Source organism: Rhinatrema bivittatum, chromosome 2 (genome assembly GCF_901001135.1).
Source record: "Rhinatrema bivittatum chromosome 2, aRhiBiv1.1, whole genome shotgun sequence".
In the NCBI taxonomy this organism is placed as follows: domain Eukaryota; kingdom Metazoa; phylum Chordata; class Amphibia; order Gymnophiona; family Rhinatrematidae; genus Rhinatrema; species Rhinatrema bivittatum.
In genome coordinates, this window is record NC_042616.1 from 426,466,633 (window position 1) to 426,481,479 (window position 14,847).

Genomic DNA, 14,847 nt, shown 5'->3' on the forward strand with positions numbered 1-14,847 from the left:
AAGGCATGGGAGCAGTTGCAATTCCTGAAGGTTGATGCCCTGGTGTGCCCTGCCACAGAGCGATTCATGATCAATTATATAGTCACCCCTTAAGCAGATATCTTGTCGAAACAAAGCCATGTCAGGTGTATTGGATCATTGTGCTAATTTTATGCTTGATTTTATGATATTAAGTTTGTAATATTTTATTACATGTTTTTAAATATCTATTCAATTATATATTTAATTTATTTAATTATTTAATTATTTTGTGTTTCACTCTTGATGTTTTGCCAAAAGAGAAAGCGCTGTGCCGGAACAGTTACAGTAAGTCAAGGGAGGCGAGGGTGTACAGTAATTCTGAATATCTGCCCCAGTTGCAGAAATAGCTGGTCCCAGCACTGGTCCTCCACATCATTAAAAGAGGGTACAAATTGAATCTATTGGTTTTCCCACCATTTTGGCCCTTAGACCGATTTTGGAGTTATTCATCACATCAGGAGGTGTTTCAAACGGAGCTCTCTGTTGTGTCCGTCGGTCTCAGACGGCTTCTACCTCTGTGCCTCACCTTTCTTCCTGCTCTCTCCTCTAGCCTTGGGAAGATGGCTGCTGCTGCATCTTCATGCCTCTCTCTCCGGCGTCCCCGGAACAGCAATGGCAAGGCTATCCGCCATGTTTCTCCTGAGGGCCTCCTAGGCTGCGCGCGCATGCAACCCACGTCTTTATCCACGTCATGGTGGGAACCTCGGGGGAGTCCCCTTCGAGTGATGTCACGCTATCCGGGTATTTAGCCTGCCCTTCGTTTGCTAACAAATCAAGTTAGCAAGGATTGGAATGCCACCAGTCTAAGCTACTCTGCCGCTTCCTTGCTGCCGCTGGAAGCTTTCTCTGCCCTTCGGGGTCATTCAACTAACCTTTGTACCCGTTTCTCGGGGGCCCTATACTTCTTTCAGGTGCCTATCTGGGATATCAGGTACTCGTTCCTCGAGGGCCTGCTCTCCCTGCCTTGATGCCTGCAATCCAACTACTTCTGCCTGCCGGGATATTCCCCAATACAGCTACTAACTTAGTGAGTAATCTAACCTTTGTCAGTCTGTCTCATCTACAGCTCAGCACTGGGAACCTGCATCCAGGACTCCCTATACTACCATGTGCTGCTAACATCTACCATTGTGAGACGGGTCGCTTCTGCCGAGGGCCCCTGGACTGCTTCTACCGGATCACCTCACTACTGCCACCTCTGGTGGTATCATCCAGCTGTATAATAAAGTCAAATCTTCTGTGTTTGCGTGTCTCAAGTCTAGCCTAGTACTGCGGTTCCTCACGGGGCTCCTCCCTGTGGGAATGGCCATCACCGCAGTACCCAAGAATCCACTCCAACACCTCAAAACCATAACACTCTCTTCTTGATGGTCAAAGTGGCAGAGAGTGGTAATTTCACTCCAAATATTTCTTGATTCCAAAGAAAACAGAGGAACTCAACACCATCCTGGAGCTAAGGACCTTCAACAAATTCATTAAAAGAGAAAACTTCAAGATGGCTTCCCTGGGCACCTTAATCCTCTTCCTTCAAAAAGGGGACTGGCTCTGCTCTCTAGAACTAAAGGATGCTTACCCTCACATAAATCTTTTTCTAGCAGAGAGTGTAGTTCTAGGTACTTTTAAGAAAATAGTTGTGCATTCAGTCCTAAAAAGCTCTGCCGATATCAAAACCATTTAGTTACAGATCTATTTCTATTATTCCTTCACTGTCAAAGATTTTGGAGAAAACTGTATTGACACAATTAGACTTTGTAAATGAAAGACAGGTTTTAAACATAGATCGGTGTGGGTTCCATATTAGAGATAGTACAGAGACCTTATTAGTTTTCTGTAGCAGACTATGTTTTGGAAGAATTAGATCAGGGACATGCTGTTATAGCAGTGATGTTAGATATGACAGGAGCATTTGACTCTATATCCAATCCAATTTTATTGCGCCGCCTGAAAGAAATGGTGGTTGGTGTTGTAGCTAAACCTTGGATTACATCCTTTCTAACAGGGTGTTTACAACAAGTGAAGGTGGGCTAACAGTGTTCTATTTGGATCCATTCAGCAGGGTGTGCCACAAGGTTCATCTATGACAGCTACATTATCTAAAGGCTATTTTTCAAACAAGTGCATATGTGCCCATACATGTGCGTATTGGCGTGCGAGTTTTGAATTTTAAAATTTTGACTCATGCATACACTTGCGCCTGTATAATTTAAAATATGCCTACTGCGTGTAAGTATACTCCTCATTCTCACAGGACAAGCAGGATGGTAGTCCTCACATATGGGTGATATCATCAGGATGGAGCCCAATCACGGAACACTTTTTTCAAAGTTTCTAGAACTTTGACTGGCACCTACTGGGCATGCCCAGCATGGCACTAACCCTGCAACCAGCAGGGGTCCCCCTTCAGTCTCTTTTTTTCCAAGCAGCAGTAGCCTCGTGGATTAAAGAGCTCTCTAGAGATTCTTGACAGGAAATTTCCTCACGGAACTTCTTTCTAAATTTTCAAAAAATTCTACCCCATAGGGGTCCCCCTAACTATATCCGTACTCCACGGTCGAAAGGTAAGGCTTTACCCTCGTTTGTGGTCGATTCCTGTTGAGTTTCCCTTCGGGGCCTACTGGCCATCGACCGCACCGCTGCTAAATTTTTGTCAAAGCCATGGCGTCGAGTTTTCGTCGGTGCCCCGATTGTCCTCACACAATGTCCATCATAGACCCACATAGAGTTTGTGAATTGTGCTTGGGGTCCGACCATGATATCCTAACTTGCACCAAATGTGCCCAAATGACGCTGAAGGGCCGTAAGGCCTGCTTAGAAAAGATGGAGTTTTTTTTTTCATTCAAAACCCCCAATTCCATCGACTGCTTCGACTTCGTCTGAGCCGGTGCCATCGTCCTCTCGCCAGCAGCGGGACACCAGTGCTGCCCGACTGGCATCAACTACTCCAAAGGTGTCAACTTCTTCCTCATCGTCTCAGGAGAAGGATTGAGGAGAACATCGTGAATAGCATCGACACCGTCATCTAAAGGCTCAATCCACTGATCCAGGCAAGCCCTTGGCATCGGTGTCGACAGAGCCACTGACAAAGAAATCCCATGCTGAGAAGGCCCCATCCTCCTCTGCGACCGGATCACTGAGGCGTTCTCCACCTTCATGGGTGCAGGGAGCCGCGACTCCACTTTTACCGGTGGACCCTCCGGCTACGCCTCTGTTGCCTCCCACTCCGGAGCTGGGTTTACATGCCCCAGGCACCCGCGAGGAATTGGATCAGATGAGCCAAGAGGCCATCGGTAAGGCACTTCAGGGCTTCCAACCTCCATCGACACCGATGCCAGCCCAAGTCACCGACCCGATACCCACGGTGCTCGCCTTCCACACCAATACCTTGTCATCGGAAGATGAAGAAACACCGATACCCATACCACCATCTGGAATCTTGCCACCGACTCACCCGTCGATGTCACTGGTTCCATCGGTACCTTTATTGCCATTGGTACCGCATCATCCTCCATCGATGTCACCATCGATGCCGTTGGTGCCACCATCGATGCCTCCTTACCTGGCACCTATTGGGCTAAACCTTGGATTACATCCTTTCTAACAGGCAGGCGATGGCGGCCTGATTCTTACCTGCGCCACGCGGCCGCCATCTCCTGCCTTCCACCGCCGGACCCGACCGCTGGACTGCCAGACCCGACCGCCGGACCACCGAGTCGGAAGATGCCCCGAGGCCCGCCCCGAGGCCCGCCTCCCTCAACGACTTCAGCTGCAGAGCTGGGTAGGGACTTTTAAATCCCTGCCCTGACCTCTGGTGCCACGCGCCGGGTGTTGCACGCCAAAGGAGCGCAACTAAAGGGCAGGCCCCTTAGTGCGCCCCTTCGTGCTCTTCCTTTGGGCGATTCTAGTCGTTCCTTTCTGCCGCTGCGACCGCCAACTCCCACGAGCCCATAAGGAACCTCCTGATGAGCGACCACACAGACATACGCCGGACAAGACCCCTCCAGGACCGACTTACGACCCGGACTGCAAAGAATTGGCCCTGTCTCCTCCAACATACGGACCCTATATTAAGGCTCGCGTAATCGGCGCACACCCGCCGGGGTAAGAGCCAGATACGAACACATCAGGCTATACTCACTTTTCTCCTAGAACGATTGCCCTCCCCACACCCTCCCCTTTTTTAGCTCCTACACTCCACTGGAAGGCGCTAGCTCCTGTCTCTCTCCAGTCTCCCTCTATCCCTATTCCCGCCTGTAGGATAAACATGTTCTTGTTAAACAGGTTGTGCAGCTCAGCTTTCTGGCTCCCTGTCAGGAATATGGTGGTCTGATCAACCCCTACATGCCAGGGACAGGATGAAGCCGACTGAATAGTAGCAACTGTTGATACATAACATGGGGGGATAGTGATCAATCATTTCTCTCTCGCACGCACACTTGTTTACAGCATGGTATAAAAGAGCAGGACTTTCCAGTGTCCGGCGGGAGTAGGAGATATTGCCTCTATAGACGTATAGAGTGCTGGACACTGAAAACCCCCTTCTCGCCTTTGCTGACCTGACGACTCCTCGATACAAGACTGATGACACGAAGGGTGCTGGATGGCACATGCAATCATGTGGTATGTAAATAACTTTCTGTAAATAACGTATATTACCATGATGTCACATTAATAAATGATGTCATAGATATTGTGTCAGAGTACCTTACTCTCTCATTCCCAGCAATGCCTATCCCTTATCTCCTCCAGCCCTCCCCTTGACCACCATCATGCTCTCCCACCCAATCCTGATTATCAACAGCAGGCACCACAACCTCAGGAAACCCCTAGACATCCCACACTCCCCATGCCAACGAAACCTACTCCCCATTATGCTCTCCCCTATCACCCAACTTCTGGGCCTTGCAACCTTCACCCTGCTTCTCTGCAACACACAATCTATCTAAAACAAATTACCCATTATCAATGACATCCTTCTTGACTCCAATCCCGACATACTCACCCTCACCGAAACCTGGCTTAAGGACACTGACACCGTCCTGCTGAACCAACTTCCCACACACTCCTATGACATATTCTCAATACCTCAGCCTAAAAGAAGAGGAGGAGGCCTCCTCATAGCAACAAAAAAGAGTTTAAATTCACTTTGCTTCCTACCAACACTGTACCAAAAATAGAAGCTGGCCTACTCAAGTCCTCCCTTACACAAATCTGTCTCATATACGCTTCCCCTGGCGTCCTTGATAACAACCCCTCACCACTCATAGAATTTCTTATGCAAAACATTGATCTCGATAGTCCCACCATCATACATAGGGACTTCAGCCTCCATGTGGACGCTCCCACCTGCACAACCCCTCCTGCAAAGCCTTCCTCTCCACCCCTCAACTGCCATGGACTTTACCCCAAACCGTCAACACTCCCACCCATAGAGCCAGGTCACACCCTTGATTTAATCTTCATCAATTCCCACTTCAAGTCAGCACTGCCCCCTCCTGCACCCATATACCCTGGTCTGACCACGAGCTCATCTCAACCCCCTTTCTAATGAAATACAATCTCCCCAATCCCCCCCCCCCCCTCAACAAGACTATTCACTTCAGGAAACCATGCAACCGAGGCGACCTTATCGTAGCCCTCTCCCACAGCTTAATTAAACTTGACCTGCACCGACACTGAGATGGCCCCTCACCTCCTGGAAGGGGATTACTTCTAGTTGTTGCTAACTCCCTATGCCCTCTCATCACAAAAAACCTCTTAACACTTCGAAAAATTCAAAAAAACCCCGGTACTCTTCCAATCTCAAGACCCTTAAAAAATGCCCTAAGACACCTTGAAAAGAAATGGCGCCAAGAACCCCTTCTCCATTCCTCCTGGTCCAACTATAAATCTTGCCCTACATAAATACCAGGCTGCCATCCTTAAAACCAAAAAAAGATTTCTACGCAAAAAGAATATATGACCTACAATTTATATGCAAGGCCCTTTTCTCCTACGTTGCTGATCTCACCAAGCCACCTATGACATGTACTAGTTCCTAAACCGAAATCTGAACGCCAAGCTAAATGTGAAAAACTTGCACTTCACTTCAATGAAAAGTCTTGAAACTCACACAGCGATTTCCCCCTTCAGCCCTCCCTCCCACCTCTCCCGCTACCACCTCACTTACCCCTTTTAACACCTTCAAACTTACCTCATCATTAGAAATAGAAAACATACTCAAAAAAATGAGACCAGCCCGACACCCCTCCGACACCTTGCCTACCAAAGCCCTGCTATCTATTCCGAGCACCATAGCTAAATCCACTGCCGACATCATTAACTCTTCACTCTCCACCGGAGTTATTACTGATCCTCTCAAACATGCCACCGTCAAACCCTTACTTAAAAAGCCTAGCCTCAACCCTGATGACCTCTCCAACTTCCAGCCCATCTCCAATCTCCCATTTCTATCAAAAGTACTCGAAAAAATTGTCAACATCCAACTCTCTGACCATCTGAAAAAATATAACATCCTTTTCCCCTCCCAATCCGGATTTCGAAAATTATATAGTACAGAAACCCTCTTACTCTCACTTTCTGACTCCATTATTAGAGGCTTCAACAAAGGTCACTCACACTAGCACTTCTTGACATCTCAGCGGCATTTGACACAGTGAACCACAACATACTCCTCACGCGCCTCAGTGAAATTGACATTACTGGCACCCCTTCTCTTTGGTTTAAATCCTACCTAACCAACAGACTCTACAAAATAAAAATCGACGATTGTGAATCGAAACCGATCCACCTCTCCAGAGGCGTCCCGCAAGGTTCCTCTCTCTCCTCCACTCTGTTCAATATTTATCTATTTCCTCTCTGCAAACTTCTCTCTGACCTTCAGGTATTTACCCACTGCAAGTCTGAAAGGGAACAATGGTGCATACTTTCTCTCTGAAATTTGGTGCAAAGACTGGGGCAAAAAGTACCTTTCCCTGTACGTACCAGGATCAGTCCAGACTGCTGGGTTATGCCTCCCTTCCAGCAGATGGAGTCAGAGAGAAACTGAAAAGGCACCTCCCATATACTCTGGTGTGCCACCTGCGATCCCTCAGTATATCTCTGACTTCAGCAGATTGAGAGGCATAACCTGCGGTCCTGATCCTTCTAAAATTTGTCATTTGGTGCACAGATTTGCTCCTAACTCCTTTGACTAGATCAATGGTTTATCCTTTGGGAAGTTTCTGTTTCTTGGGACTGTTTAAAAAAAAAAAAAAAAAAAAAAGAATGATTTATATAGTTTACGTTTTTATTTCTCTTCTGGCGCTGGCGAGGCTGAGGCATATGTTGGGGCAGGCCAGGTAGGGCAATGCCCTGAAGACTGGTTCCCGGAGCTTAGGTTACCTGAGTGGCCAGGGGGAGAATTTACCGGTGGGCCGGTCACTCTCCCCCCCCTGAGTTCTATACCAGAGAATTTTACATTTCTCTGAAGGGGGCTTCCGCTCAAGGCATAGGGACCATCTATATATATATATCTTTCAGCTGGCTTGTTCATTAAAAAAAAAAAAAAAAAGAAGCACAGGAATAACAGGCATTAAAGAGGATCTCACAGCCCGTCGGTGACTGGTCAGAGCTGTGATCCTGTTCTTTCAGCCCCGGCCTGAATAACAAGCATTAAAGAGGATCTCACAGCCCGTCGGTGATGGGTCAGAGCCGTGATCCTGTTCTTTCAGCCCCGGCCTGCGGCCTGCCGCGATTCAGCCCCAGGGCTCCGGAGGGAGTGGAATCTTCACTCAGTGCGGCAGTGAATATATTTTCTCACTCTTTCTTCTTTACTGCCTCTATGCCGCGCGTCTTCGCTTGTATAGACCTGTCGAGATTCGGGGGCCCGGCTTTCTCAGGAGGGTTTCTGCTCCCGGTGTATCCCGGGGGCGAGGGACCCTCCCGATGGCCGGGGGCTGCCCGCGGTCTGTCTCTTTCGCGGCCATGTGAGCCGCGCAGAAATTCAGCGGTTCGGGGGCAGGGGCCTGCCCCGCCCCCACTCGATGAAGAGGCGGCTGCCATTTTGGTTGTGCCGACCGCGCTGGGGATGGATGCTGATGCAGCGTCGGAGGAGGAGGTTTTCCCTCCGGCTGCCCCGCCTGCGATGAGCCCCAGCGGAAGCAGAAACAAGCATCTTCAGCAGCTCCTCAGGAGACTTAAAGAGGCCACAGCCATTTTCTCCTAGATTTGTCCTCTTAATGCACAGAGCAAACCTAGAGGCAAAGGCTGACTGGGAGGAGCCCCCCTCCCCCCTCCTACGATTTTTAAGCCTACACCGGACCAGGGAAAGGTGGGGATCCGTCTTCCTCGCTCTGCTATGGATCCAGAGCCGGTGATTCCCGGGCCTGCGGACCCTTACGATCAAGATATAGGAGGGGATATAGACAGCCAGGTTCCTGTAGAGGGGGATGATCCTCAGACTTTCAACAAGGATACATTGGATTCTTTAATCCTGCAGGCTTTGCAGGAGTTGGAGATTCCGGCTCCGCATCCTGAAGCGGATTCCACCCCAGGGGATAATGTTTTAGCGGGCCTCAAGGGTCCCCTGCAAGCTTTCCCATTTCACCATAAGCTCTTTCAGATTGTATCCAGGGAATGGGATTTCCAGAGCTACTCTCCGCTGGGTCCAACTGTTACTTAAAGCCCAGGAGCTTCCTCCTGAGGAGGCAGAGCAGGCTCACCGCATGGAATCTGCGGTTCCCTACACAGAGGAGGCATTGTATGGTCTTCTACGGACTTCTGCGCACCATGGCGTCCACGGTTTCAGCTAGGCGGCTCTTGTGGCTAAGGCACTGGTCAGCAGATGCCTCCTCCACATCTCTGTTGGGTTCCTTTCCTCCTAAAGGAAAATTGCTGTTTGGAGAGGAACTGGAGCAACTCAATAAAGTTTTGGGGGCCAACAATGTGTACAAACTTCCTGCGGATAAGCCCAAACAGTTTTGCTCCTTCGGAACATTCAGAGGCTGTTCTCATGGACAACCCCGTTTGCATGCGGGGAGGGGTTCGTCCTTTACACAGCGGCAATCGTCTTCCCGGGCACAATCATGGTCGCCTTTATTTCGAGGCTGTCAGCATTCGGGGGCTTCACATGCCTTACCCCCAATACGCCTTCACAATGTGGGGGCACAGGCCCATTCCTCTGTTCCCCTGATCGGGGGGCGGTTGTCCCGCTTTTGGGAGGAATGGGCCAAGATAACGTCAGGCCAATGGGTGATAAATATTATAAATCACGGTGACGTTTTGGATTCTGCTCGGCCGCTTCGCGATCTCTTTATAGTCTTCCCTTGCGGTCCCCTGGACAAACAACAGATAATTGCTCAGACGCTGTCTTGATTGCAGGCGTTGGGGGCAGTGCTTCCAGTCCCACCTGCTGAGAGCAGGATCGGTCATTATGCCATCCATTTCATAGTCCCCAAGAAGGAGGGCACCTTTCGACCGATTCTGGACCTCAAGCAGGTCAACAGAGTTTTGCGCGTCCCACATTTCCAGAGGGAGATGCTGAGGTCAGTCATTGTGGCCGTCCACAAGGGAGAGTATTTGGCCTCTGGGGATTTAACGGAGGCTTATCTACGCATCGGAATTCAGGTGTGCCATCAGAGGTTTCTTCGGTTCAACATCCTGGGGGAGCATGATCAGTTTTGCGCCCTGCCTTCGGCTTGGCAACAGCCCCCAGAGTGTTTACCAAGGTGATGGTAATAGTTGCGGCTTCCCTTAGTCGACAGGGAAATTTGGTCCAGTTTGGTCCATCCTTATCTGGACGATTGGCTCATCTGGGCAGTGTCAAAAGCACCTTGCTAGATAGCGGTGCAGTCAGTATTGGACACCCTACAGTCATTGGGATAGATAGTGAATTTTGCCAAGAGCCACCTGATACCAAACCAGAAGTTGGAATTTCTAGCAGCCGATTCTACACGGTGGCTGGCAAGGTGTTCCTTCCCCGCCAGCGCATGGGCACTTTAATGTTCCAAATCCGGCGACTCCTGGACCTTCCTTTGCCTACGGCATGGGAATATTTGCAAGTGCTTGGACATTTGGCGTCTGCCCTGGAATTGGTACCATGGTTTTTTGTTCATATGCGGCCGTTGCAGAGGGCGCTGCTTTCTCGCTGAGACCTCAAGTCGGAGGAATATGCCCTGTCCTTGCCCTTGATGGAGCCCCCCCGGTCCAGTCTCAGTTGGTGGCTGGTGCCGGGACATCTTCTTTAGGGGGTGGATCTGGAACCACCGCCGTGGATCATCATTACGACCGATGTCAGTCTGACAGGTTGGGGAGCGGTCTGTCAATCCAACTCGGCTCAGGGAAGGTGGTCCACTCGACAGGCCAAGTGGTCCATCAATCGGTTGGGGACCAGGGCGGTACGCCTGGCCCGTCAGCTCTTTCTCCCCTTAGACCACCGCAGGGCAGTAAGGATTCTCTCCGACAACGCGACGACAGTGGCCTACATAAACCGGCAGGGAGATACAAGGAGTCGTCCGGTAGCGTCCGAAGCAGATCTATTGATGGCCTGGGCAGGACGTCACCTGAGCCGTCTTGCGGCCTTCCACATCGCGGGTGTGAACATCGTTCAGGCGGATTTTCTCAGCTGTCAGCGATTAGATCCCGGAGAGTGGGAGCGGGCGCCCGAAGCGATGAGACTCATTATTCGCCATTGGGGAACTCCACGCCTGGACTTAATGGCGACTCAGAACAACGCCAAATTGGCTCGTTTTCCTTTGGACACTCGTGGGAATGGTTCTGAGGCGCATAGAATCTCATCAGGGGCTAGTTATTCTAGTGGCCCAGGAGTGGCCAATGAGACCATGGTTTGCGGATCTCGTCACACTAGCGGTCGACGGCCCATTGCGTCTGAACCATATATCAACCCTGCTGCGTCAAGGCTCCGTATCTTTCGATCAGGTGGATCGCTTTTGTCTAGCGGTTTGGCTTTTGAGAGGAGGAAACTCAGAAGGAAAGGTTATCCTGAAGCCGTGATTTCTGCCCTCAGAGCTCGCAATTTCTGCCCTCCTCAGAGCTCGCAAAACCTCCACTTCCTTGGCATATGTCAGGGGATGGAAGGTTTTTGAGTCCTGGTGCGTAGGGTTAAAGGTGTCCCCACAAAGGTCCACGATAGTGCATATTTTGGCTTTTTTACAGGAAGGTTTAAAAAAAAAAAGGGACTCGCTTATAATACCCTTCGGGTCCAGGTTGCAACCTTGGGCTTTTTGCGTGATAAGATTGCAGGTTCTACCATTGCGCAGCATTCAGATGTTATTCGTTTTGTGTGCGGGGTTCAGCATTTGTGTCCCCCGGTACGGTCGCTTTGCCCTTACTGGAGTTTGCATTTGGTTCTTCATGGTCTCTGCGCTCCCCCGTTTGGGCCTATTAAGCGAGCCACCTTGCTAGTTTTAACCGTCAAGACGCTTTTTTCATTTTTGGCTATTTGTTCAGTGCGTAGGGTTTCCGAGATACAAGCATTGTCATGCAGGGCACCTTTCCTACGAATTTCAGAGTGAGGTCGGTAGCCTCCTTTTTTGCCGAAAGTGGTCTCGTCTATTTATGTCAATGAGTCGGTAGTTACCCTCCTTCTATGAGGAGGAGATCAGATCTCATCTATTTATGTCAACGAGTCGGTAGAGTTACCCTCCTTCTATTAGGAGGAGATCAGCTCTTCACGTGGTTGCAACTTGCGGCGTCTCCATGTTCGCAGAATACTGTTGCGATATCTGGAAGTCACAAATGATTTTCATACTTCGGATCATCTGTTTATCTTAGGTTCTGATCCGAAGAAGGGTTCTAAGGCTTCCAAAACTACTATCTCTCGTTGGCTAATGCATGCTATTGCTTCCACTTACATATGTCACGAACGACCAGTTCCGGATGGCCTTAAGGCTCATTCTTTCCGTTCTCAGGTGGCATCATGGGCGGAAAGTCATTGTGTTTCATCTCGAGGACTTTGTAGAGCGGTTACTTTGAAGTCCTTACACACGTTTGCTAAACACTACCGGTTGGACGTTCGGGACCCAACTGCAGATTCCTTTGGCAGCGGGACTGTCTGGGTCCCACCCCATTTCAGGTGGCTCAGGTACATCCAAGCAGTCTGGACTGATCCTGGTACATACAGGGAAAGGAAAATTAGTTTCTTACCTGATAATTTTAGTTCTTGTAGTACCAAGGATCAGTCCAGATGCCCACCCAACATGTATTTATTATTTATTTATTTTGAATTCTTATATACCGACATTCTTGTAAGATTTACAAATCATGTCGGTTTACAATACAACAGAACAATTGCGTCTAAGGCGTTACATTAAAACTTAGTGTCAAAAGAATAAGATAAAAACAGCAATCGCGGCTAGGGCATAACATTAGAACATAACGTCTAGTAGAATATATAAATATGAATACATAATAATGCTTCGAATAGAACGAATAGGGGACTTTAGGGAACATTGGCACATTGTAGGAGTCCCGCTTGTCTGATACTGTAGGAGTCCCGCTTGTCTGATACTGAGTGTATTTTCTCTTTTACAGAATTTCATTGGGGCATATTTAAAGATGTTTTATCACTTTTTGCTCATCATTTCATACTCGATTCAGTAGTTCGTTGGTTCACTGGTTCTTGTTTCATTTGATCTAGTCATTGGTTGTTATCCTATATTATATTTATTCTGCTTTGATATCGATTATACTGAGGGATCGCAGGTGGCACACCAGGGTATATGGGAGGTGCCTTTTCAGTTTCTCTCTGACTCCATCTGCTGGAAGGGAGGCATAACCCAGCAGTCTGGACTGATCCTTGGTACTACAGGAATGAAAATTATCAGGTAAGAAACTAATTTTCCTTTGTATTTTCCAGCAAAGAGAAGAGTATGAAAATTTTTCACTATAAAGAATAAATATGGCTATATTCTAAATGCATTTCTACCATGTAAAAGGTCAAATATCACAGCTAACAGGTGCCTGCATGAATTGACTTTTTCGTAGGTATTGAACCTGTAGTACGAAGCCTGAAAGAAGTCCTTCTGCTGAATAATGTGGAATTGCACAAACAGGGGTTCATGCTCTTCAGTGAGATATTGAAAAAGTAAGAATGACTGTTTCATTTTTTTCCACAGGCTACCAGATTATATGAAACTATAGCCAGTCTCTTTTATTGTGGAGGCTCATGGGAAGATTCTTTGACAAGATTTTTTTTTTTTTTAATTCTTTCTTTATTACTTTTTTAAACAAAATTACAAAGAGATAAACAACTTTGCAAATGAAATATTGTTTTGAACATTCATTCTAATATTCAACCTTATATGGCAATACAAATAAAAAAAAACCAATTTCTCTTTTGTTCAAAACTGATCATCATAGGGGTAATCAGCAGGAGGACAAACATAGTAAATGAGGATATTATAGGAAACTTACTAATCAATAGAGTCATGAAAGTTTTCAACAATTTACTAGCTACTTACACCTCCATCTTTTATAGATATCTGCATCCTAGCACTCAGAAAATCTTGTAGTTGAGTAACCTAAAAATAGATATAGACATTTCCCTGTTGTTTTACTACACATTTGCATGGGTATTTTACAATCATAGTTGCTCCTAAAGCAATGACGCTAGGAAACATAAGTTGAGATTGTGGATCGGATTACTTTATTAGTTACTTTTCAGACCCAACAAGAAATAAATTCTGTTATGCAGGCATATTTTAAAAACATGAGTATTGTAATTTTGGGATGCATGGTCAGCATTTATCCTGACCAAGCCAGAAGTACTCAGATCAGACGCAGGACTTTTCTTTGACAAGATTTCAAGATTGTGCCGTAATCCTGCAGCATATTTGCATAAAGTTGTTATATTAATCAACATACAATAAAACATTCTTTTACACTCCTTGAAAGTTAGTGCTATAGGGTAGTTGCTTTGAGGTAGCAAAATTAAAAATAAAAACATCTGTCTTGGGCTCCTCAGTCCTCCATGGGCAGCCCACATACTGAGAGGGGAAAAAACTCACCTCAAGTGGTAGTTGGTTCACACTTCTGGCAAGTGCCAGAGGAGGAGCCATCATTGTACTGTTTTTCTTTATTAAAGTTTTTACAAGGGAGCTTGACAAGCATAGGCCCTCCCTGCCCAAACCAGTAAAAAAACTGGCAGGAAGGTTTGAGAGCAGTGCCAAGATGGGTAGCCTGAAAGAGAGAGATAATGTGGTACCGTAACACCACACAGTTATTCAATGGGTATGTTACATCTTTGACCAGATAGGATTTAGTATTTATTGTTGGAGGACAGCAAAATAATTATTTCTAATTATGTTTTGGGGTTATATGTCAATCTGAAATAATACATTACAACCCATTTTGTTGCTATATGCTCTAACCCAAGGCTTCTCAAACTGTAGGTCGGGATCCCAAAGGGAGTCACAAAATCTTCAGCTGGTTTCACAAGTGCTTCAAATGGCAGTGCTCTTCAGGCACCAGCAACATTAGTGGTGGAAGTCAGTATGGGGCCTTTGAGCCAGCATACACTCACAGGTCCTGCAGTAGCACTGCTTTTGTATGAGTTTATGTGGTAACAGGAAGCCCTATATGAGGAGGGATCAGAGATGCAGCAAGGCCTGTGACCTTTCTCTAACTCTTAAACACCATGCTGACTGCTGCTGCTGCTTGCAGATCACTATCAGGCTTGGGACCAGCAATGAGAGGAGGGGAAGGCAGAGTGTGTATGGACTGGTAGAGATTGCCATTGCTCCTCTCTCCACACCCACTGAACCTATCCAAGAGAAAAATGTTGCCCCTATTATCAGCGAGTCCACTTCCCACCAGCTGTCATCCAACTTT

At 47.6% G+C, this 14,847-nt stretch overlaps 1 protein-coding gene across 1 annotated transcript in view; it reads left to right on the top strand.

Moving 5' to 3' along the window:
• Nucleotides 1-14,847, top strand: part of MEI1 (meiotic double-stranded break formation protein 1) — an 888,987-nt gene that overhangs the window by 381,594 nt on the left and 492,546 nt on the right. The window contains exon 10 of the mRNA XM_029587121.1: nt 13,003-13,102. Coding sequence (XP_029442981.1) covers nt 13,003-13,102 — 100 coding nt within the window. The remainder of the gene's footprint in view (nt 1-13,002; nt 13,103-14,847) is intronic.